This window comes from Clytia hemisphaerica, unplaced genomic scaffold (assembly GCF_902728285.1).
Source record: "Clytia hemisphaerica strain Z4C2 unplaced genomic scaffold, Clytia hemisphaerica genome assembly, whole genome shotgun sequence".
Lineage (NCBI taxonomy): Eukaryota > Metazoa > Cnidaria > Hydrozoa > Leptothecata > Clytiidae > Clytia > Clytia hemisphaerica.
In genome coordinates this window covers 91,396-116,354 of record NW_027103790.1, presented here as the reverse complement: position 1 = coordinate 116,354, position 24,959 = coordinate 91,396, and the positions used below count along the sequence as shown (strand labels likewise).

The following is a 24,959-nucleotide window of genomic DNA, read 5'->3' as shown; positions in this document are numbered from 1 at the left end:
TAAAAAAAGTGAGAAAAGACACGAACGCCATTTTTTAATGAGTGTTGTTATGATTTTTTTGATTGCGGCCGCGTACAGGAACTCGCCAAATGTTCCTAACTGAAATATTTTTATATAATAATATTTTAACACCATCAAAGAATTCTCCCTCCAAATTTGAGGTCTCTAGCTACACTAGAAAAAGAGATATGCAAAATTTAAGAAGCATGACTGGAAAATTTCTTTTTTTTCTTTTTTGACACATTTTTCGAATTTTTCCAAGCTATTTTCCTAACCTTTTTTTGACATTTTTAGTCAAATTTTTGACACTAAAATTTGAATATCTTTACAACCACTAATCCTCTGGAGGCCTATGACCCTGACCCCTCATTTTCTTTCTTTTTCAAAGCTCTACAAGATAGGATAGATTTTGAAAAAAAAATTAAAACTTGAAAAATCTTCTGGAGTTGCTAACCTGTTGGACGCGAACAGAACAATTTTTCGATGGGTCGCCTTATCAGCGTGGGCTTGGCCACCATTTTGAATTTCGATTTTTTTCTCCTGTACTCAGCAATTTAGAGGTTGTTCGTAATACGCGATTTGGCTTACGCGTGCGTAACACTTGTGGCAAAAACAGGAGACTTTCGTTTCGTCCGTGCGAAGCCCTTTCTACAATTGATTAAATTAGTCTACTTGGTTTGTATTTGACAGAATGAAACTTTCTTTCTTTCTAAGAATATTTATACCTTCAAAAATGCGATATGAATTCAAATTCAAAAGTTTAATCTGAGTTGATTTAGGATAATTGCTGCGGCCAGCCAGCCACCCCCAGCCGCCAGCCAGGTAACCGACCTCCAATATTAGGTCGGGCTCAACCGAAGTATATCCAGTGAACCGTAATTCTATTTTTACTGCAAATAGACAAATTCCAGAGTGTATAATTTAGTTAGGCCCGACTGTACTAGCAGGCCGATGCTGTTGGTGAAAACTAGTTTCAATCAGCAATTCCGCCCCTTCAATTTTTTTCGTTCTTTCTAGTCCGTGGTAATTTTCCGGGGGTCAGGATTCGATTATCAGTTAGGGTCAGGGTTGCTAGTAACGGCTTGTCACTGTGCCGGGTGCATACTCGGCGCCTTTGGCCCCGCAGGGTTGCTAGTAACGGCTCGAATTTCAGTCAGGTTTAAAAAGGGGTACTTTTACCCATATTATAATAACATTACCCCCGTCTTTTGCCAGTTTGGTATAATATGTTATGAATTGAGTAATTCTGCTGTGCGACGATAACTCAAGTGGTAAGGCGTCGGGTTTGGAAACCAAGGTTGCTTGCATTTGGTGGTTCGAGCCGAGGTGTGGGAGTATAGTTTCAGAATTAGCAAAATAGCTTCAAATAGTCAAATTCAGAAAAAAGTAAGTCCAGAAATCAGAAAAAACAGAGTTAGAGACAGGAAATAGAGAAAAAGAGGAGAAGGGCGGAATTGGTGATTGAAACTAGATCTTTCCGATGCTGTTCTCCAATTTTGTTTACTTTTTTGAGAAAATGTCAAGTAAGCATATTTTAGAGTTGCTGACATGGCTACATCTACTAGACTAAAATTCAGGGATCATCTTTTAAGTTGCTGAGTATTTGGCTTAAGAAAATGTGACCACAAGTTTCGATTTGCAATTACCAAGAACGGCGATCAATCGAAATTCTAGAGAGAGGACTTCAGGCAACACTAAAATCATTTTTGTGTAGTCGCCAGCTAAGACTTTTCCATGATTTTGAGACATCCTTGAAAAAATGTAAACATTGGGAGGCAAAGGGCAGGGACCTGTGAACACGCCCAAAAACGTCTACTTTTGAACAACCACCACCATGACTGAAGGAAAAGGAATGATTGACCCAAGAGAACATTGTGAAAAAAGACCTATCAAGATGATTGACCAAGCATGTCAGTTCGATGGACCTGTAGGTGAGTTTCTCATAATTTTGATCAATCATTACCTGGTCTTGAGGGAAATACCCTTCGCTCTAAATAATCAAGTATTTAAAAAGAACAGACAACAATTTTTTAAACATCTTCTTTTTAATTTTAGAAAAGAAGACTTTGAAAGATGCTTCCACTTCAATGAGCAGGTATATATTTTTTCCTTTCATCTTAGAATAAAATGGTTTAGGGTGTGGTTTGGGTGTGGCTTTTAAAGTTTTTTTTGTTAGAGAATTTTCTAGAAACTGCTCTGTTTGCTTTCCCACACATGTGTGCTCCGTTTTAAGGCAGAAATTTGTTGATTCTAAGAATAATTTTGGCTAGCCATTTTTGAAAAATATAAAGTATAAATTCGGGATGGTTTTAAAATGTTTTAAAATGTTTTCAATCAAATTACTACAATACAAGCAGTTAGTCACACTAGCGTCCCGCCAAAAGGCATATCAAAGATTAATACTGCGAAAGCGCTATATCCTTTACTCTCAAGCAAAAATTGCATCGCCGCAAAACTTCTAAAGGGATGGATTCATGGAAAAATAACCCGGCGCTTGTAAATGACATTAACATTCTCAAAAACTATGAGAAATTGCCTAATATTTGAGCCATAGATGAAATAATTTGAGCCAAGCCAACCTTGAGAACTAAATTGGAAGATCAACTTTCCTAGAAAAAGATCTATGGAGGAGACGGAACCCCTCTAGATCAGCCGGATAGGCTATTTTCCAGAAATTTTGCCGGACCTCAAACACTGACCCATTTACATGTGCGGGATTGTTTTTACTTTAGCGTATAAACTAGGCCTTAGAGATCAAAACGCTGTCTCGGGAATTGAATAGACCTTTTCGCCTTTCCATCCGCCATATTGAATTGTATGCAAAAATTATGGTGGCCGAATTGCCGTAGTGAAATTCCCTTAGAAAGTATGCAAAACATATGCAAAAAGAAAGTATTAATATAAAACTTATATGCATAATTGGCATTATATTAAAGTGTAATCTTGTAGAAGAAAGATTAAATTTGCTTCTCTTGAAAACTAGAAATAATCAAATTCGCTCATCTCTTAGAACAAGCACTTCAAAAAACCATAACATTAGACATAAACTCAAGCTGAAAAATCACCCGCGAAGGTACAAAGATAATCCTTATTTGGCTGACGGTAAATTATTCTCCTGGGAATAGAGCCGCCAAATGATCAAATCAAAACATTGATAATGTGTTACGTCATAATTACTGCTTTTCAGTTTGCGTGTTTTGAAAGTTTGATGTGTGTACTCCGTCTTCGTGGAATTTCTTAATGGCATGAAAACAGAATATGCTATGTCTTTAAGAACAGATTTTTAAAAGGCTTTTGTTGTTCTGTGAATATTTCTTTTTGGATTGAGAAATTCCATCTTTTATTTTTCTAATGATTATAATATTTATTTATAAGATGCTTTGTTGTCTTTTTAATCTTAGTGTAAACTTGCATATGTTTTGCATGCTTTCCAACTAAATCCAACCACGGCTTTTTCTTTCCTCTATTTTTGCATACAATTCAAGATGGCGGATGGAAAGGCGAAAAGGTCTATGACAAATATGGTTGGTTGATTTTGGCTGATGCACATTTTATTTTGTTTCAAACTTTCAAGTTTTAATTAATTGTCTTGCAAACTTGATTCAGGTAACTCTCACCCTTGTTGTTGCAAATACATCCTGTAGATGACTGATGTTGTTTTTTCTGAAAGCTAGATTTCCTACTGTGACTAACTGACAAGCACAAGAGCTAGGGGTCACTCACAAATCGATTTTAGGTTAGAAAAACGTCAATTGACGTTTTAAAAGCTGACCTACCCACCCACACCCTAAAAGGTCAAAAATTTGAAATCCCTTAAAATTGATTAAAAACTGCTTTCGTCGCTGTTTTGTCAGCCATCTTGATTTTCACTACGGCTCGCATAGTTTATATTTGAAAAAAAGAAAAAGAAATACTTTCTAAACTTGTTCACAAAATTCCCGTTATTAATTATCTCTGTAGTATATAGCGACGGACAGCCATCTGCAAAAATTCAAGGGCTGTTTGGGCCGTGAAACAAAGAAAAGACATAAACATCAGGTCGTTTGTTTTGGTTTTCAAAACAGACGGTCGTTTGTTTTGGTTTTCAAAACATACGAATATTTGGCATGGAATGAAAAATTGATGTTTCTGGATTTGAAAAAAAAATGTCAACAACCTTTAACCCATCCACCCACTAACGTCAATTGACGTTTTTCTAACCTAAAATCGATTTGTGAGTGACCCCTTATCAAATGAAAAAATTTTCACCTTTCCAATCAAAAATTCTGAATATCCCATTCTGCCATTTGCCGTTAAATAAACATAAACATAAACAAAAACATCAAGCTCCCAAGCGTGCGTTTCTGACCTTATTACAGATATTCATGCCTAATTCTGACGATGTCTCTTTTCTACAAAACCTAGCAAACTTCTAGCCTGATTAACCAAGCCAGTTTTTACAAGGCCAAGATACGGCTGAAGACAATATAATTTAATGAATTTAATGCTTTAATGATTTTTATGATGTACGGAATTTTAAGTTTGCCTTGAAAAACTGGCTTGGGCGAAGCACGCGTTCATATTTTGAACGCAGAAGTCGGTGAGACTTGGTGAGCATTTGGCCTCTTCTAATTGGCCATAATAGACCATGTGATAAGAAACGAAATTTTCCGTTTGTTTTGAAAACGCTTTTCACTTCTCAACAAAAGACTTTTTAAACATATTTTATTCTGTACTTTTTGCATAAAGAGAAAGATATGTTTTTCTCTCTCCCTCTTTTAATTTGAAAAACCTTTATATAACTGAATGAAAGAGGAGTTGAGTAAATATGGAGGAGGGTGTTTTTATTCAACAAATTCCTTATTTTTATATTTTTGCTTTTTTTATGTGAATGAGTTATGGGAAATCTTTTGTTGAAAAATATGTGTTGAACAAATTATACAAATTTATGTGCATTTACAAAAACATACCCAGGAAAATTTGAAATTTCGTTTTTGTCAGTTGAAAAGAAACCGAGCCAGATATTCAGTCACAACTTACCATCAGATTTTACTAAGTGACTGAATCCATCTGGCTTAGATTTCTAGGCTAGCAAACTTCCACTTGAAGTTTTTCTTGAAAGTTGAAATGAATTTTCATAATTTAACATTGCAAAAACAATAACAAACTTACAGTTAGTCACATTCAGTATAGACCTAACTCTTCATATAAAAATTACGGGAAGCGCATATTGGACTTTGTACCCTATGCTGCACGCAAGCACTTAAGCTAAAGTCCCGTAACAACGGGACAAAAATCAGTTTTTTGAAGTTTGCAAAAAAACGCCACATAGAAGATTTTTCAAAAATGAATTTTCAGTATGTGATGATCATCTGCAGCACTATCGTTAAAGCTAGAATCGCTTCGTGTCTCTTCGCTTGAGAAGATGATTCATCCGCGTGAGAGCTTGCGGGCGTTCTGCGAGCTTTCTACAAGCGTTCTAAGCTCAATCCTTGGACCGCATTAAAAATGTAGACTTGCTGTGACAGATCATTTCGATGGAAGTTGTTGAAATGTTTACAAGACTCTTGACAGAAAATCCTTTGTTTTATTGTCAATGATGACAGTGCCGTTATTAATTTTGTTAGATCTGACATATTGATGTTTGTAAGTGCACTTTATAGTTTTGACTCTCATTGAAGAATCATATTCTGGTTTTCATGTTATTAGATGCTGTTTTAGAGCTTTAGATCTAGCCTGACATTAGTGTCCCATCAAATACCGTCGACGGCTCTAACTTGGGACTATCTGACAAAACATGGGATGGCAATTCGGCCACCATTACACCGAACCCCCGAAAGTCATTAGTTAACTTAACTGTGAATCATAGATAGCAAATAATTTGAATACGCTTCTCTCACCAGGTAGGCTTTCACACTAAAGTCTGTTCTTCCACAGAAAGTTATGAGATCTGTTGTTATCGACACTCCGTAACTTTGACATGTCAATCAATCGTGCATGCTGGAAAAAAGTCTCTAGAGAAAAAAACAACACAAAACAAAAAATAGCATCAAGATGCAAGCAGTGTGTGTGTGATTAAATTGTTAATTACTTCTTCAAATTATGTACTTTTAAAATGCTTTTATGTGATTATGGGATGGTGAAAGTTTGATTGATAAACTTGTTGAAGTATCAAAACAAACTTGTTGTCAAAGAGATTTAAACAGTAAGTGAAAATACAGGCCAGATATCAACAATCCCATGTTTTGACCCAAGTTAGAGCCGTTGATGGTAGTGTATCAAAGATTAATGCTGCGGAAGCGCTTTATCAATTACTTGACTCGTAAGCAAAAAATGCGCCGCAAAACTTCTAAAGGGATTTATCACAAAAATAAACCGGCACTTTTTAATAAAATGAGCACTGGATAAAGCTATGAAAAATCACGTAAATTTTAACCCTTTAAATCTTCTTTGAGCTCAGATTCCGGCTTATTTTTTAATACTGAAAGGTTATGATTTTCAGAAGGAGAATAAAAAATCCTTCCAAAAAGTATAGGGGTCATAGGGTTTGGATGTAAGGAAATTTCAAAACAAACGTCTGTAAAAAAAATCAAAATAGTAAAAAAAAATGGTGGCAAGGAAGGTTCTGCTATGTGATTAAAAGTAAGGAATTGTTCTTTCTGTGGTGGTTTAAAGTGGTTCTCAAGCTTTTCTTTTGATATTTCTTGACAACAAAGGTATCTTTTAACTACACTGTAAGTTTTTACCTTTTGATTTATTATTTTCACTTGAATTTTTAAGGATTTTAGTATCTCACCCACCTCTCCCCGGAACAACCTATAGCTGGAACTTTTGGTTTACAATCTTGAACTTGGTTATGTTTTGCTGAATAAACTGATTCACATGTCCCTTTGATAGTTTGTCTGATAATATAGAGTAAAATTTTTGGCTGGATTAGTGGATTTAGTAGCTGAAAATCAACAACTAAAACCCTAATTTTTCACCCTTTCGAAAAAGGGTTAAAATTTTGATTTTTTACATGATTGTAAAATGGGCAGGTCTAAAACGTCTACCTTAAGGGAAGAAATTTTCACGGGAAGAAATTTTCGCGAGAAGAAATTTTCGCAGAAGAAATTTTCGCGGAATTTAATTTAATTTTAATTTTTTTTATATCGTAGTTTGCCGCACCATTTTTTGACTTGGCAAAATATTGCCCTAAGTCTATGGAAATTTTATGAGGTTTTTGAAGAAAATCTTTAACATAACAAGAAAATGAGATAGATTCAATTAGCTTTCCAAAGATGTAAAACTTTTGTTCAGATGATGTCTCATTAAAAAGTTATGACTGTTCTCGTAAAACGGCCATTTTTGAAAAAAATCCATGTGCGCTGTAGGGTTGATTTCACGGAATGAATGAGTCAAAGAGTTAAGCCATAGATGAAAAAATTTGAACCAAGCCAACCTTAAAAACTAATTTGAAGAACAACTTCTCAAGAAAAATATCTACAGGTGAAGACAACCACCTAGATCCGTGCACCACCGGATAGGCTACTTCCCGGAAATCTTGGCGGAGCACTGACCCATTTACATACGTGCAGAATTGTTTTTAATTTAGTGTGTAATCAAGGCCTTACAATCGAGGTGCTATCTCAGGAATTGAATATAAAAATTTGGTTGGTTTGTAAGCTGGATGCTGCATGTTAATAATTGGCCATTATGTTTTGTTTCAAGCTTTCGATTTTTACTTAATTGTCTTGGTATCTTCAACTTGATTCAGGTAACTCTCACCCTTGTTGTTTCAAATACATTTCAATACAGTTTTTTGGGCAAATTTGGGCCAAAAAACGGCTTACAAACAGGTTTTTTGGACTTTGTGAAAAATTGGATCATTAATTTTTTCTGATTTTTAGCATGAAAGTAAGGTACAATCATAGTTAAAAGATGTCTCGAGCAGATTTTTGCCAAAAAAATTTTTTGACTTAAAAATCGCATTTTTATCTATAAGAACCACTTTTAATAAGAATACATCAATGTTCTTAGCCATCATCATCATCATCATCCTTCGACCGTTAGGTCGGAAATACCGTGTATCTCTCTCTCCACAGCTCACGGTCTGACATAACTGTTTTCAGTTCTTCTAACTCGAGCCCTGTTTCCCGCCTCAAATTGTCGAGGAAAGTTCGCTTCCTTGAGTGTCTAGGACCAGTAGGGCACCACAATAAGATATCTGAAATGATTTCAGATTTTGCTCTGAAACAATGGCCGGAGAAAGTTAGCCTCCTGGAAAAAAGAACAGAAGAGATTCTAGGGAGACCTTGGTAGATTTGGGCGAGGTTGGGATGATCTCTCCAATCAAGATTTTGAACCCTTTTTAGGAGATTGGTATAACACCCATCAAGACTTTTCTCCATAGATTTTGTCATGGTCCAGGTTTCAGAACCATAAAGAATAATGGGCTCCACAAGACATTTGAAAATTTTCAGCTTGAGGTTATTGTCAAGATCACATTGCCAGATTTTGTTGAGCTTATTACAAGCTTTCCACGCAAGTGCTTTCCTGGTTTTAAAGTCGCTATCAAAACTGTTGATAAGGGAGCCTAAGTAGTTGAAATCGATTACTTTTTTAATGTCAACACCTTTCAAAGAAAATAAAGGGAGAAAGTTTTCAGAGGAGCAAAGATATTCTGTTTTTTTCTCGTTACAGTAAAGACCGACCTGACTTGCTGCAGTTTCTAAAGAATGGAGTAGAATTTCGAGATTTTGAATACTTTCTGCAACAAGTGCGAGGTCATCAGCAAAATCCAGATCAGTCACAAACAAGCCAGGGTCACGTGTGCCCTGGGGCGTTTTAATTTGAATTCCCTTTTTGTTAAAAGTATCAACAGAAATTCTTAAAACATAATCCAAAACAACTATAAAAAGAAAAGGAGCAAGAGTGTCTCCTTGAAGAACTCCTGCTTGAATATTAAAAATATCTGTATCCCCATCAGGTGATACAACCTTTGCTTTGGAAGAAGTATACAATGCTTGAATAGCATTTATAATTTTCTCAGGGATACCATAGAGACCTAGAATTTGAAACATTTTTTCTCGACTGATCGAGTCGAAGGCCTTTTTGAAATCAACAAAACATATAAAAGCATCTTTATTGAGTTTCCTCATTTCTTCCAGAATTCGTCTGATAGATAAAATTTGAGAGAGTGTGCTCCTGCCCTTCCGGAAACCGTTTTGGTTTCTCCTAAGGAGGGGGTCAAGAATAGGAACAATACGGTTAAATAAAAGTTTGTTATAAATTTTTGCGGAAATTGGCATCAAGGTGATACCTCTGTAGTTTGAGGCTAAGGTCAGATCACCTTTTTTGGGAACTGGAATGATACCCCCTGTTAACCATGCAGAAGGTGGCACAAAATCGTTAAATGTATGGTTACAAAATTCTAGAAGGAGGTCAAGAAAAATAGGGTCTTTCCATAAAACTGTGGGTATATTGTCTAGACCGGAAGATTTATTGATAGAAAATGATTTTAAAGCTATTTTAAGTTCATCTTTAGTAAAAGACTCTGTTGAAATGTGTAAGAGATCAAAAACTTGGTTCAGAGGAAGTTGGTCAGGTCCGAGAAGTGTGGGATTTCTAAGCAGTGACTTGAAATGAGCAAGCCAATTCTCTTTTCTTTTCTCTGGAGATCCTCCTTTGAGCTGGATCGATGGATGATCATTGCGCCCTGACAGTTCATTGATTGTCTTCCAAGCAGCTGAGTGTTGATTGGAAAAATGAAGATGTGAAATAGAGTCAATTTTACCTTGAATAAAAGATGCTTCAGCTGTTAAATAAGCTTCATCTAAATATTTTTGGGCGTCAGCAAGGCGTTTTGAGGTTCTTCTGGTTGCGCGAGATAGGTGCCTTGCTTTGACTTTATCGTATTCATTGCGTGCTGCGATGACAAGATCATTTTCAGACAGATGTGTTCTTTTGGTTTTAACTTTTTTGGGCAAAAGAGAGAGACAGACATGTTCATTTGCGTCGACCAAAAATAATCATTATTCCAGGTTTTTCTCTGTCCATGCTACTAATATTTTGAAAGTCTGGGAAGGTATCAGAGAGATCATTGGCTCAAATTCTAAATCATCTCCCTCGTCTATTCGTGTTAATGGTCATCTTACCTCAGATCCAAAAGTTGTTGCCAATGGCTTCAATGACTTTTTTACATCCATTGCAGAGACTGTTCGCTCTAAAATTGGTCCAACCAACCATCACTTTTCCCATTATCTTAAGAACCGCATCAGAAATTCTATTTTTCTTGACCGTGTCAACCCAGCTGAAGTTTTATTAATTATTAAATCCCTTCCCCTAAATAAATCATCTGGTCCCAATAGTATCCCCCAAAAAATCCTTCGCCTTTTAAAATTTGACCTTTCTGGACCGCTATCTTTTCTTTTTAACCTTTCTTTTGAATGTGGTTCTTTCCCCACAATGCTTAAACTTTGCAAAGTAATTCCTGTTTTCAAAAACAAAGGCTCCCCTCTTGAGATCTCTAATTACCGCCCAATTCTTTACTTTCCAACATCGAAAAAATTCTTGAAAAACTTATGTACTCTCGTATCATTACTTTTCTAGATTCTCATCGCGTATTTTTTGAACGTCAATTTGGTTTTCGTAGATCTCACTCAACAATCCACACTTTGCTTAACATTGTTGAACGTATTCGTAAATCTCTTGATAGTGGTGACTTTGCATGCGGTGTGTTTGTTGATTTGCAAAAGGCTTTTGACACTGTTGATCACTCTATTCTGATTTCAAAATTAAATCATTATGGAATCAGAGGCAAAGCTAATGAATGGTTTAGATCGTATCTATCCAATAGATCTCAGTTTGTTTCCATCTCCTCCACTGAGTCTTCTATTAAAATAATTCCTCATGGAGTTCCACAAGGCTCTGTTCTTGGACCCCTATTATTTTTAATTTATATAAACGATCTTCACAATGCCATCTTTTCAAGTGAAACTTTTCCTTTTGCTGATGATACCCACCTCTTACATTTTAACCCTGATCTGCTTTCATTATGCAACAGAGTCAATCGTGACTTGAGATCCCTCCAAACATGGTTGAAAGCGAATAAAATTTCCCTTAATGCAGGGAAAACAGAATTTTTAATCTTTAGACATTGTCGCAAACCTCTTCCTTTCATCCCTTTTCTTAAAATCGGAGGTAAGAAAATCTTTCAAAGCTCCCATATCAAATATCTTGGTATTTTGATTGATTCGCATCTCAATTGGAAAGCTCACACCACTTTTTTGTCAGCCAAACTTGCTCGAGCAAATGGTATCTTATCTAAGCTCAGGCACTACGTTCCAACAAAAACTCTAGTTAACATCTACTTCGCTCTATTTCACTCTCATCTCCAATATGGTTGTCAGCTCTGGGGCCTCACTGAAAACACCACATCCAAACCTATATTTATTCTTCAAAAGAAAGCCTTACGTCTCATGACTTTTAATTCCTTTCAATGTCCTTCTTCTCCACTCTTTTCTGATCTTAAAATTCTTAAAATCTTTGACCTAGTCAAATCTCTTAATATTTCATTTGTTCACAAATTCTTGAACAATAGATTACCCTTAGATCTTCTTAATTTTTTTGAATTTGTTCAGCTTGAAGCTGAAGGTGACGATAATCAAGGTACCAGAGGAGCAAGATTGAAGCTCCTTTTTGTTCCTTCCTACAATACCATTACTTTTGGTAACAAATCTTTTTCTAAAATCTGCATAATACAATGGAATAGTATTCAGCGATCTTATCCAAATATTACTCTGAGCTCATCTGATTCTAGCTTTGTCAAATCTCTTGCCTTTACTCACTGTCTTAGGGAATACTGAGCACACTCCCTACCCACAGTTTATCTTTAATCCGTAAATAAATAAAAAATTTCAAATTAATCTACTGAAATAATTTATGTATTTTACAATTGTTACTTGCACTTAGGTGGCCGCATTTTTATGATTAGTCCAGGCTATAAGGCGGTCTCCATCCTTTTTTTTATTTTGTGGATACCGTCTCATGTATTTTAAGTGTTCAAATGGTAAATAAATAGTTACTTACTTACCAAAGTTTGGTATTTCTCTTCAATATTGTGATCGGGTCGAGAGAGGAGGTCAAATCTATTTTTCACTTCAACCGCATAAATAGAGCGAAGATTAGAACTTGTATAAACTTGTTGCCAATCAATAGATTTCAGAGGGTTGGGTTTACACTTTTTAGAAGATCTCAAACTTAGACAAATGTGTGCAGAAACGACTCTGTGGTCTGAGCCAACAGAAGAAAAAGAAAAATATGATTGAGCATTTCTGACACTTAGCCATATTATTATTATTATTATTTTTATTTGTTTTTTTTAAGATGAAAATGTCACGGTGGAGGGTAATGATTTGAGTTTTCTAGAAACACTTATTATTTTTTTGGCTGAAAAACACATATTTATCTATAAGAATCACTATTTATAAGCATAGATCAATGTTCTTAGCCAAATTTTTTTTTTTTTATTATTATTTTTTCTAAACAAAGAAAATGTCACCTTAGAGCGCGATGATTTGAGTTTTCTGTGAACACTTATTATTTTTTTGGCTGAAAAACTAATCTTTATCTATAAGAATCACTATTTATGGGCTTACAGTAATTTACGGAATAAAATTCCGCCTTTTAATTTACGGAATTTTAATCCGCATATTACGGAATACGTTGATATCTCTTGAAGCAATAAAGGTATAATGCTCAAACTTCACACATGTCTTCAAAATGGATCAATGCTGCTACATGCCAAATTTGTGAATATGAAATTTACGTAAACCGTAATTACGGCCAATAAAGCATTTAGTGCCGTACTGATTACAAAGATTCCGCAAATTACTAATCTACGGAATATTCAAATAACTCTCGAACCGTTGTATATCTTAAAACAAAATATGGCACATATCTTAGTATCCGTAAGACTCTGCTTCATGCCAAAAATCAGCTCTGTAGTACTTTGTTGACGTGAGTTACATAAGAAAAACGGAAAATCACGTTGTCATCCTATAACCGTTCACCACCAAAACTTAGAACTGCTCTAATTTGAGGAGAAATTGGACCAACAAGCCCACAAATTGGGTGTGAACACGTAAGGTATATATGAAAGTCCTCTCTAAAAAAATTAAATCCCCTACCCGACGTGGGAAGAAGATACGTAAGAAAAACGTAATGGGAGCAGCACGAACTTGTCAAATTAAATTGGGTTATGTTATCTATCTGATCGAACTGCAGCCCATTGATCAAACTTGATCAAACATTCACAGTTTTTTAAAGAGATTCCTGCATAAAAAATGAAACTTAATCCATGAACGATAATAAAAACATTTGAAAAATTCGGCTACCATTAATTTTTAAGCTTGAGTAAAAGATTTTCTTAACATCGCTCGAAAAATGACTAAAATTTAGGATATTTTGGCCCATTGGGAAACTTTAAAGGGGTCTAGGTCAGCGACTTTGTTATAATATAAGGGCTATGATAAATCTTTGAATTTTGCAGAAGGCTCCCGCCTAGACCTGTTATGAAGCTTAGAGCCCCAAACCAATTGGTTGCTTGTCAACGCCAAAGGGTGAAATTATCCCACAGAGGTCCTATAAATTAGCACATATCTATCTTTTTGCTAGTCTGTTCATCTGTTACTAGCTATTCTCGGGATTTGCTCATTAGTTCCGTCATTGATTTTTTGCACAATGATGCAAAATGGCTTTACCCAAAATGTGATCTGCCTGATATTGTAAAAAAAGATTCTTGAGCAAATTTACTCTCGGGTACCTAATAGCCGGGGGGGGGGGGGTTGGAATAGGCGGGGGGTTGGAATAAAAATGTCCTGGGTGGAAAATTTTTGAAAAGGAGGCTAATACAGCTGAATTAGGACAAAAAAAAAACATTTTCCCAAAAATTAATAAGCGGGGGGGGGTTGGAATAAGAATGTCCTGGGTGGAAAATGTTCGAAAATTTAATTAGCGGGGGGGACGGCTATTAAGTACCCGAGAGTAGGCCGAAATCTGCCTGAAATTAAGATTTTTGGGCTTTGTGCGAAATTGCATTATCAGTTTTTTCTGATTTTTGGCAAAAAGATAGAGGGCAAGGTTCTCTTCAGTATTTTATATATCAAAACATAGAATTAGAGCAGAAAATAAGCAAACAATCTGAAACTTATCTTAGTTAATAATTGCTAATTATTATTTTAAGATGTAAAAGACAAGAATCAGAGATATCAGCAGGATTTTCTTTCTCTTCATATTGATTGCCAAAGCTAACAATTTTTATTTTAATGATGGACGGAGTACTATGTCTATGTTTTTTTTTGCACCACCAAAAAATTTTGAGCAATCTTAATACAATCACTGCAAAACATAACAAGAGGTTTTGGATTCAACAGCACTGGCTAACTTCATTAGTTTACAGAAATTATATATAAATTCTTACACCAAAGGACAACAGTCGTGGAGCGAACCTCGATGTGGTTTCAATGCTCTAGAAGACAACTTTCTTTACTTGGAAATGCCCAAACTGTTTGCTATTTTTTGTTCATTTTGGATGATGGATGATGGACGGAGTACTACGTTTATGTTTTTTTGCACCAACAAAAGTTTTTTTAGCAATCTTACAATCACTGCTAACTTGTAAACTTTGGATTGGAAAGAAGAACGGATAGACCTACAAAACTCGAATATGGAGGATGAAACAATAAAGATTCCTTTGGAGCTGTATTATGCTTGAGTTATTGCTAATTTTCTGGTTACCAAATGGATGACAATTTGTAACAGTTCCTTGGTTTAAGAGACAGCTCTTCATTTTTTATTTTTTTATTTTTCATTGTTTGTCGTTTTGTTTTGATTTTTCTCTTGCCACTTACCAAGACCCTTAAAAGTCAACTCACAATTGAAATATGGAATACCACAAATATTTCAATGCTCTTAACCAAACAAAATGCTGAATGGACCTACCTGAAGATTGATGTAATAAGAATATAGGAAAAAAAATTTCAAGTTCATAGCACTTTCAAGCCATGAGATATCAGTTGATGTTGTTACAAGTTGACTTCAATCATTGACTTATTAATATAAGTATACCAAGTATATCTATAAAATACCAATTTGGTGGGTTACAGGATCAAAACGATAAAACCTTCAAGTTAATAACTCTTTCCAATCCTGAGATACATATCAGGAAATATCATCCAATATAGGAGAAGGTTATACAAACATTGTAGGTTGTAGACATTCCTTATAGACAGTGAAAGGGAGTTTCCCCATAAATAACGATGTGTATTTAAAGCTAATAGCCGTTTTTAGAGAGCCCTGCCCTCTATCTTTTTGCCAAAAATCAGAAAAAACTCATAAGCAATTTCACACAAAGTCCAAAAACCCTATTTATATATAAATATTTTCTTTGTTTTATTCCCTATAGAATTTTTTCCTTTGTTCATTAGAATTTTTTATTTCTCGCTTTTGATTTACGTATCACTGATTTTGTAGCATTTAAAAATGTGTTAACGCTTGTGCAGTATCATACCTGATGAAGTTCTGAAAATAGAACGAAATATCGTAAACAAACTGTGTTGATTTTACTTTTTTGTTCACTTATATATAAAGATATATAAATATAACATCATTACAGTTTTCGGTCCATGTTTGCTCAAGAAATTTTTTTTACAAAATCATGCTCCATCACATTTTGGGTATTGCCATTTTGCATCATTGGGCAAAAAAATCTGAAAAAACTAAAGAGCAAATCCCGAGAATAGCTGGTAACAGGATGAAGGGACTAACAAAAAGACAGCAATGGGCATGGGTTGATGCATTTCTGAAAAATTGATTTTCAATGCAGTGGTATTAAAATGTCTTTTATGTATCTACATAGTCTAAAAGTTCTAACTTGATTATGAAAATTTTTAGACTCATTCCAATACATCAATTTGGTTTTGCCTAAAGTTTTTGTACCGTCATTTCTTTTCTTTGCATTATTCAACTTTCACATTTTTTCTTTAACAAAATTAAGTTTATAAACCCATTTTGAAATAAGAGTTTTTGCCACCAAATAGTGGTGGTAAAAAAGTACTTGAAAAATACCCTGGGTACTGATCGATAGAGGTGGTGGTGTCTAATTTTGAATCTCAAAAAGGTTTGTACCTGGTACTACATTTAGGGTGGGGTGGGGTACTGAATTTTGGTACAAAATGGGTAAAAATTTAACAATTTTGGCAAGTTAGAATGGAAATTTTACCAATTTCCCAAAAAAATCCAGGGCTATATAGCCATTTTTTCCTTGGTAAACGGTTTCTTCTCTCTTTTTTCCTCAAAAAAAATTACCTGCGTCTGTACCCCTACCTCTAAAAGACCCTTAAAACTTGAAAATTAAATTGACTATATTTTACATGTGTCCGGAAAAAAAGCAGAGAAAATTTAAATGAAAATCCTCATAATTTTAAATCGATTTTGATGACCTAATTACTTTTCCAAAAATTCATTTAGTTGCCTTGAGAATTGAATACATTATGATTAAACAAAATTACATAGCAAATTTTTCTGGCTTTAAAGACTTATGGAATCTGAAGACTTGACTGAATGACTTTGAATTTAATTTATTGCCGAAAAGAAAAGCTTTTCAATAATCACACTAATAACATTTTTCGTATTTTTTTCTTCAATTTTTTTCTTACCTTTGATTTTTTTTAACAGGAAAATAAGAAAATACTTATTCATGCTTTAGAGGAATAAAAAGTAAAGATAAATTTACACCGAAAAATTGACTCAAATGGCACGTCACTCCCAAGGCTTCGTCTTTTCATTACATTCCCGTGGTCTAACATAGATTGACAAAGCCCATCTCAAATGTACCCTTTCTAAAGCCTCGCTAATTCATCAATCTCTCCTTAATCCCAACTTCAGCAGTCATTACTTCATTGACAGCATTCTTAATTTAATTGTAAAAAGATATTTTCTAATTAAAAACATCAGAATGATCCTTGTAAATGGGTTATTCCATTTCAAATCCATACAGGGGGCTGGAGGAACCTTTTTAAGCAAAAAAATAATTCTTGGAAATGTCTGGATACCCCCTTGAAAATCGCAGAATTCGCAAACCATGGAAAAATACTTCTCATACATGTTTTTTTTTTTATGGTCTGCCCCTACATCAGGCTCGCATTATGCTTAGCATTCTATTGTTCTCAAACAATAGAGCCATTGTTTAGGTACCAAAAACTGAGCCTGCATATGCTTATAAACGTTATGCTTATAAAAGAAAAAACATGTACCTTAAAGTGAAGGTGGACGAACTACAACCAGTCCTTTTTACCCCTTGGAAGTTTTAGAATATTTTTTTATCCCTTGGAAAGACAAAAAACTTTCTTTTTGTTAGAATTACCCCCTGGAAAAGTTCTTTCATTTCTGTTTGGTTTTAATGGATATCAGTCACTGATATATTAAAATTGATTCTTAGGGATTGAAAGAATCATACTTAAAGTTAAGTGTCATTTGTCTTGAGCTGTTTTTCATGAAACATGAAATTCTTTTCATGAAGAACCCTAAAAGGAAAAATGAAATCCAATTGGTTGCTATGGTAACTCTAAATATTGCAACCTGGTTGTCATAGTGACATGCATGTTGTGTAGTCTTCTATGTAAATACATCTTTTGATAAATCTAAACCCGAATAAAATCTTTACTTCTCAATCACACGCATTTAAAAATGCTAGCTGGTAACGCCTTGAAACGGAAATTATTTGAATGTTCACTTTTGAAGTACAGGCACTGCTATGTTTTGTTCGACTTGCTTATTTAGCTAAAAAAATATTTTTCAAGGTTAATGGAATGAGCAGTGAAGTTTAAAGACAACGACCGTTAGAAGTACTCTAGACAGAAGAAGAACGAGGCTGACTGTCTTCTGGTATTAAGCATGCTAATTGTCAATTATATAGTTTTTGTTAAAAGGATTTCAAGATTTTTTCTAAAAGGTTTAAAGGAGTCGATATTGCATTAGTTTTAATTATCAATTTGAGTCTTTCTTTGTCTTGGGTAAATTTTTTTAGAATGAATTGTTGAAATCGAGAAACTTTCTCGTTGAAATCAAGCTAAATGCTTCTTAATTATTTGGGAGTTTTCAAGGCAAGAATGTTTTTTAGTTCTGAAAGTTTGAAACTTAATTATTCTTTTCCTTATTTGCGATATTTTATAATTTATATTTTACATATACCACACGTTTGACATTTCGTTCTTACACGTTCGGACCAAAAGGAGGAGTGGAAGATGGATTCAAAATGATATAACTGTTGAACTGTATTTATTGGAGTAGGCGTAGAAAGCTGTTTTGACCATTTCAAGATGAAAGTGTTTTATCAGTAGCTTTGATCAGATTAAATTTTTTCATAGTGTATTGTTGTGGGCGTTGTGTTTTTTTTACTCAACCTGGAGGTTGGAACCCCTCACTCTCTGCAATTTGTCTCAACTAGTTGAGACCAGAGCGAATTAGTTCTTTAGATAGATTTCAATTAATGATAAAGTAAAACTTTCCATGCTTAATAGATTCAATATGTTTTAGCAATCTCAGAACTGTAGTAGATTTCAATTATTGAATAAACGGACTGAAATTGTCGCAAAATTTCGACATCGAAATAAACATTTACTCATGAACTTCGGCGTCACCTGAAAAAGTGACATCAGAATTTCAAACGAAGAAGCCATTGTTTATGAATATTTTTCAAATTATTTTTATTTAGCTGATGATTGTCATCCATACGGGCGGCATGAAACTTAAAGTTCTAAACAACAAATCAAAGTCTCTTTCTTTTAATTCGAATAAGCTCTGATATCATCGAGCCCTCTCGGCAGATAGAAGAAAACAGACTTGAATGAAACGATTTTCTAAAACCTTTGTCACTACTTGCTTGAAGGTCATTTGTAAGGATACGGTCAAAGTGCATTTCCTTTGTTTCTTCCAAGTGGTAGGATCATGTTTTCATAACTGAAGGGTGTGGTTTTCATGTACAAACATTGAATGACATAGAGAATCTTATAAAAAACAAGTATATGTTCCAATCAAGCCCGTTGGCTATTGATTACGGGAAAGATTTCTATGATTTATATTTAATAAATAAAATTGTTAATTCATTTAGTTCGTCCTACACGACAAGGATTCGCTTTTCATTTAGTCAATTCGAAATTAAAATTATGAGATATGTATATTTTACCCAGAAAACTTTGCAGTAGGAGAGTAAGAAAGCAGTGGCTACTTTTCTTAAGTTTTTGTTTAATCATCTTGATTAAATCTCTAATTGTCTTTTAACTCTATTAAAATTGTTCAGAATTGCTTCTATTATGTTGATTGCCACGTCATCACTGGGTCACGTGGTTCATTATTAACATACCTCCCTCAAAACATGTGGATGTTGTACTTAAAGCATTCTATTGAATAGGATGTGTAATTAGCATGTTCTTTTCATGCTTGGCAGGGGTTCAATACAATGGGTTTTGAAGCAATTCAAATAAAATAAATCAGTTCGTGTATGATCAGTACTGGCATTTTTTCTACAAAGGAGGAGGGTGGTTTATTATGATGGCATTAAATTGATAATTGGTGGATAATTACATTTTCTTCAAGAAATTCAATGCTTGAATGGTCACATTATCATGATGGTTGCTTATTCTTTTGTTTGGACGGAATGGTCTGTGTGTCATGGGTAGTGTCAAGGGGATTTTTGAAAATTCTGTCTTTGAATTGGCATGTCATTCCAAATGTTTCGAATGGTTCAAATTCTTTTACTGTAATAGACGATATATTACATGAGGGGGCAGAATGGGTTTCTTTTAAGAGCTTTTGTCTCTTGGTTTTTGTGTGTGGGGGTTGCGAAAAACATTTTTTCTCGGATGATCATAAACTCTGTGTATACATGGATGAGCAAACATATTCAAGAGGACTTTTCATCTGTTGATAGGAGGCTTCTGTCTTGATTTTTCTATCGGTTGTTATTTCAATAAACAAAGCCTGCCTTTAGCTATCCTCTTTTAACTTGACGAATTTGTCTCTGTACGTATTGAACTGTCACGTAGAGATTTCGCTTCTTTTGTGTTTTGTCTTTACTTAAACCTGTCTTAGTTGTGTGTGTGTTTGTCTTTGATAGGAAAAAATGACACGCCTTTGTTTATTAATGACCCTTGGTAATTAAGTGTTTGATCTCTTTTTTCTTCGTTGCCGGTATTTTTTAACATCTTGTCGCTTAATGGCTTCTGACCATTAAGGACGCGCGGGTTGCATTTTAGCTCTCAAAAGCTTGAAACCTGGAAGCATATTTTGTGGTATTTGTATTGAAAGTTACTGGTTATTTTAAAGGAATGTGTTTCAGAGAATTGTTGATTTTATTAAAAGAGACTTCTGACTGAATGCCTTTGTATTAGATAAATATTAAATAACATTTTTGTATTAAAAATTTCGCTCTTGATAATTTTCTTGGTATTTTGTTTGATTTTATCTCATTTATATATTCTCAACTTCTATCTAGTATTGATGTTAAATAAAATATGTTATTTGAACCTACAAAAACTATGATTCGTTACCCTCGCTATCCATTTTTTAGTCCTGAAATCGTCAGCCAACGCTCACAAGACCATGTCAAGGTAAGCATTCATTCTTTTTTTAATTAAATTGACCTTTATGTTTTCCAAAGACAAGTAGACCCTATGTGTGTTTTATTCGATGGATTTAATTTATTCCGGTGGTTTTGCCAAATTTGAACAAGTGTCCTGTTTCCCTAAGTCGACCTATAATCCTAAAAGACGTAGACTTTTCAAAATAGAAATGAGTCGTCTGATGGTTTGAGGTTCCGCTTAGAAGACTTTTTTTGTTTACGTTTCACAGGAAAATTTTGTATAGGTCATCGTTATTTGTTTTCTCTGAACAACAAAAATGACAAAACTTTTCTTCATGACATCAACATTGTCTTGGCATGAGGGCTGTCATCTACTTTTCATTCATTTCTCTTTTTTTATCGTTGACAGAATAAGAACGAGGAGGACCAGCATCACCACTCCATGTCAAGTCAATTCATTTATCCAAGAAATTATGAACCACCTGAGAAAAAGGATAAAGTAGGTTTTTTACTCAACGTTTAAAAACAATGAAAATAAAAACACGTTCGGCATTATGCTGATCATTTCAATCAAACAACGATTTCAATCAGTTCAATATGTTTAAGGTATGAGATATCAAAGCCCAACTCATAGTTCGCACCCCCCCCCCCTTTATAAAGGGGGGGGGGTAGCGATGTTCAGAAAATCTCAGAAAGGGGGGGGTAAGAGAATTTTTTCTAGAAAGGGGGAAGTTTTCAGAAAGGGGGGGGGGTTCATCTAGAAAGGGGGGGTAAGAAAAAAAGAAAGTTATTTTCAATTTAGTGTATATATACCAGTTCTGGTTACACAGTCTGAAAGAAGTTCACTTTTACCTTTGATCAAAGCGTACACCACCAAATTCAGATTTCCTAATTATTTGCTTATTTACACTGAATGTTCTTGCTTTTTCACCGGTAGAATTATGGTAGGATTTTAAAATTTTGAGGGGGGTAGCATCAAATTTTAAAAGAGGGAAGAACCTAGGGTAGGGGGGGTAGCTCTAGGGTAGGGGGGGTAGTGACCCCCTTCCGAACTATGCAACTAACTTTTTTCATGGTAATGAACGATTAATTTTTCTTTTTCTCAGTGTATCCATTGTATAGCAGCAGCCGCAGCGAGGCGTGCCGCAAATTCACAGAAAGCCGCGCATTCTGCATCACCGCCAACTATCGCAAATGTATTCCCACCACCTTCATCCACAGAAAATCACCACTCACCACCAGAAATATTTCAGGTATATTTGAAACGTATGAAAGCCTTTCCTTGGTCAATATCACTAGAGCATGGGATAATTGATAATATCAAAGTAATGTTAAAAATTCCTGCCTTCTGAGATATGTTAAGCTTCGAAGAAGGATGATTATTGTTGTGACAGAGCTTCCCAGGCTTCTTGGAAGTCAGCCAAATCTACAACTTAGATATTTGGGTAGAAAAAAAAGCAGAGGCTTAATGATTTACTTCTTGATCTTGGCATCGCGTGGTACATTTTCATGGAAACAAGTCAATTCATCTCCATGTTATTGATTACTCTTGAGTATTCACGCCTCAAAAAAATTAGAACTTTGTTGTATGGTTTGTGCATATCTTGTAATATTGAATGTGGTTAGTCATGATTAAAATTCTTTGATCACATTCTGAAAGAAGCTTCCGTTCTAAAGAATTTCTTAAAAAAAAATCTTTAAAAAGTCCACCTCCTTTGACTTAAATCGTGTTACTTATGGCATTTCTCTCTGTGTTAGATATTACCAAATTTCTTTCATCCCTTTAGAACATACTGTCAAAGTGAACCCTGAACTGCCTTTGTTATAGGAAAAGAAATACTCTGAGGAAATAGGCTGTTTACATGGCTAGTTAATTATGGAACGAACTTTTCCCCTTTTCAGGCGAGTCGACCTTCCATGACAAGACCCACCGTGCATTATGAGGCTCGTCACACAGGCTACCCCGAAGATGTCAAGCCTGTGCTGGTACACGCTTATGACCCTTCATATACAACTCAACAAGCTTCCTCGACGGTCACATTGATCGACACATCAAGGTATTTATAAAACCATTGCTTATGTATGTTTTGACGATGGTTGCTAAGATACATCAAAGAAGTGCTAATAATAATATTAAAGAATGTCAATCTTTTTTACATAACTTTCTTACTCCGTAATTATATTTGGCACATTTACATTCTTAATGACTTAAATTTTTCTTTTTATCAACGATTCTTCCATTTCTGTTTCACCAGGGTATATTCCCGAGCCCCTGTGGAGAAGATCGTGGTCGTGCAACCCGTTTATCATGCACCACTACCCTCGGTCGGCACACCCTCCTCCACACCGATGGATTTCGTACCATCGTTAGTTGTGGGAGCAACAGGCAACAGTATGGAGAATTCTCCAGCAAAGATGAAGGAAACAAGGTAATGAGTTGTTAATTTGTTTGTTGTGGAGTTGCTATGCTATACTTTTGTTGTTGAGTGCAATGAAATTTTCATGAGTTTCATGTTTTGAAGTGGCATTCAAATTTTTTTATCATTGATGATGCTATCAAGCATTATTAAGGAACTTTTAATGCACTGAAATCCTTTGTATGGTCTTCTATGACAACAAAGTCATTTCCTCTTTGTAGTACCCTAAACTGATATTTATCAGAGTGGTGTTACAGTGTGTAACATGATGTAATATCATAGTATGTAATTTGATGTAATATCACTGGTACTCTCTGCATCCCACGTCGACTCTATCGAAGTACATTTTTTCTCTTTACAGCGTCGGCAGTAGCATGGTCTCGTCTCCTGGCAGTCCTTTGAATCTTTCAAACTCTAATGCTAAACGTAGGACTCATCAGTGCACTTATAAAGGATGTAATAAAATTTATACGAAATCATCCCATTTGAAAGCCCATATGCGAACTCATACTGGAGAAAAGCCTTATAAATGTCAATGGGAAGGATGTGCTTGGAAATTCGCCCGATCTGATGAGTTGACTAGACATTATCGCAAACATACGGGAATGAGACCATTTAAATGTACGAAATGTGAACGTTCTTTCTCCCGCTCCGATCATTTGTCATTGCACATGAAAAGACACGTCGGTGAAATCGAGAAGCCGCCGACTCAAGTTGAAATTAAACCCAAAATGATGTAATTTTTTCGAAGAGAGTATTTTTTATAACAATTTGAACAAATTCCCTGGCTGGTACCATCTAAAGAATCCTTTTGTTGTTGTTTAATAATTATATTTTGAATTTTTTTAACAATATATTTACTTTATTGTTAATTTTGTGTAGATATTTGTATAGAGAGATAATTTGATGGAAAAAGAGTTCTTTATTTCTTTAAGGACTACTTATATACTTTTGTACATAGGAAAATATTATAAGCGTTTATACAAAAAAGGTCATTGTACCGTTTACGAAAACTTGGGTCAGCTGAAAGGAGATTTAATGAGTGGTGCAATCAAGTAAAGTGATGGCTCTATCACCATGGTAATGAGTAAATAAACCGCAATTATTCAATTAAGAGGAAATGATGATGACCCTCTGACACAGACACAAACATAATTAAGAATGAAATTCTTTTTTTAGCTGACCCAGGTAGAAATTTATTACGAATAACTTTTTTATACACAATTATAATTTTCTATTCTCATCACAATCCAAATAAATTCGCTCATCACGTGACTTGCATGCATTTTTTATTCATCCATTCTTTCTCTTCCCAAAGTTTGAAAATTTATAAACACTTTCCCTAGTTAAAAATATTTCCTTTCGCTTCACGCCAAAATGAACGAGCTCTTACTTTTGAGAGGGGCTATCGCCCCGGACGGTAAGGGCCAGGGCAAAGCAATCCAACATGATTTTCCAATGTTGGATGAAATGTTTGATGGAAAAACTTGCGTTGGATGAAGCGAAAATCAAGGTAGGGGCAAACCGATCCAACATGACTTGGAAAAAAATGAAAATTCAAAAAATAAAGAAAAAAAGTACCACCAAACCAATCCAACACGAAAAATTACACAATTCAATGAAATAGCTTCTTTGATCTCGCCGCAAATGTTGGATGAAATGTTTGATGGCGATCAAACTTCATCCAACACCGTCCAACACGATTATTTCTTCTTTTTTTGAATTTTCATTTTATACTAATATAAATATTTATATGAAACTGCTTCACCTTCAGGAATTTATGGACCAGCCTGGTACTACAAATCCTACCAACTAGACAATGCGCCAGAGTATCAGCCACAGAGGGGTCAAGGGTACTCGGGTGTCTTTATCCTATCGTTTTAGAAAATGGACCATGTTAAAAGTGGAAGCCATTTATGTATGAGCATTCACGCGCAATGTCT

The 24,959-nt window shown here is 34.9% G+C and overlaps 1 protein-coding gene across 1 annotated transcript; it reads left to right on the top strand.

The window, feature by feature from the left end:
* Nucleotides 1-1,712: 1,712 nt before the first annotated feature.
* On the top strand, nucleotides 1,713-24,297 carry LOC136806241 (Krueppel-like factor 3). The gene is made up of 8 exons (XM_067062799.1): nucleotides 1,713-1,931; nucleotides 2,056-2,095; nucleotides 20,588-20,627; nucleotides 21,009-21,098; nucleotides 21,706-21,852; nucleotides 22,502-22,656; nucleotides 22,855-23,028; nucleotides 23,378-24,297. Exons 1-8 carry the CDS (start codon nucleotides 1,835-1,837, stop codon nucleotides 23,754-23,756), a joined length of 1,122 nt encoding a protein of 373 aa, XP_066918900.1. The 5' UTR covers nucleotides 1,713-1,834; the 3' UTR covers nucleotides 23,757-24,297.
* The last annotated feature ends 662 nt before the right edge of the window (nucleotides 24,298-24,959 follow it).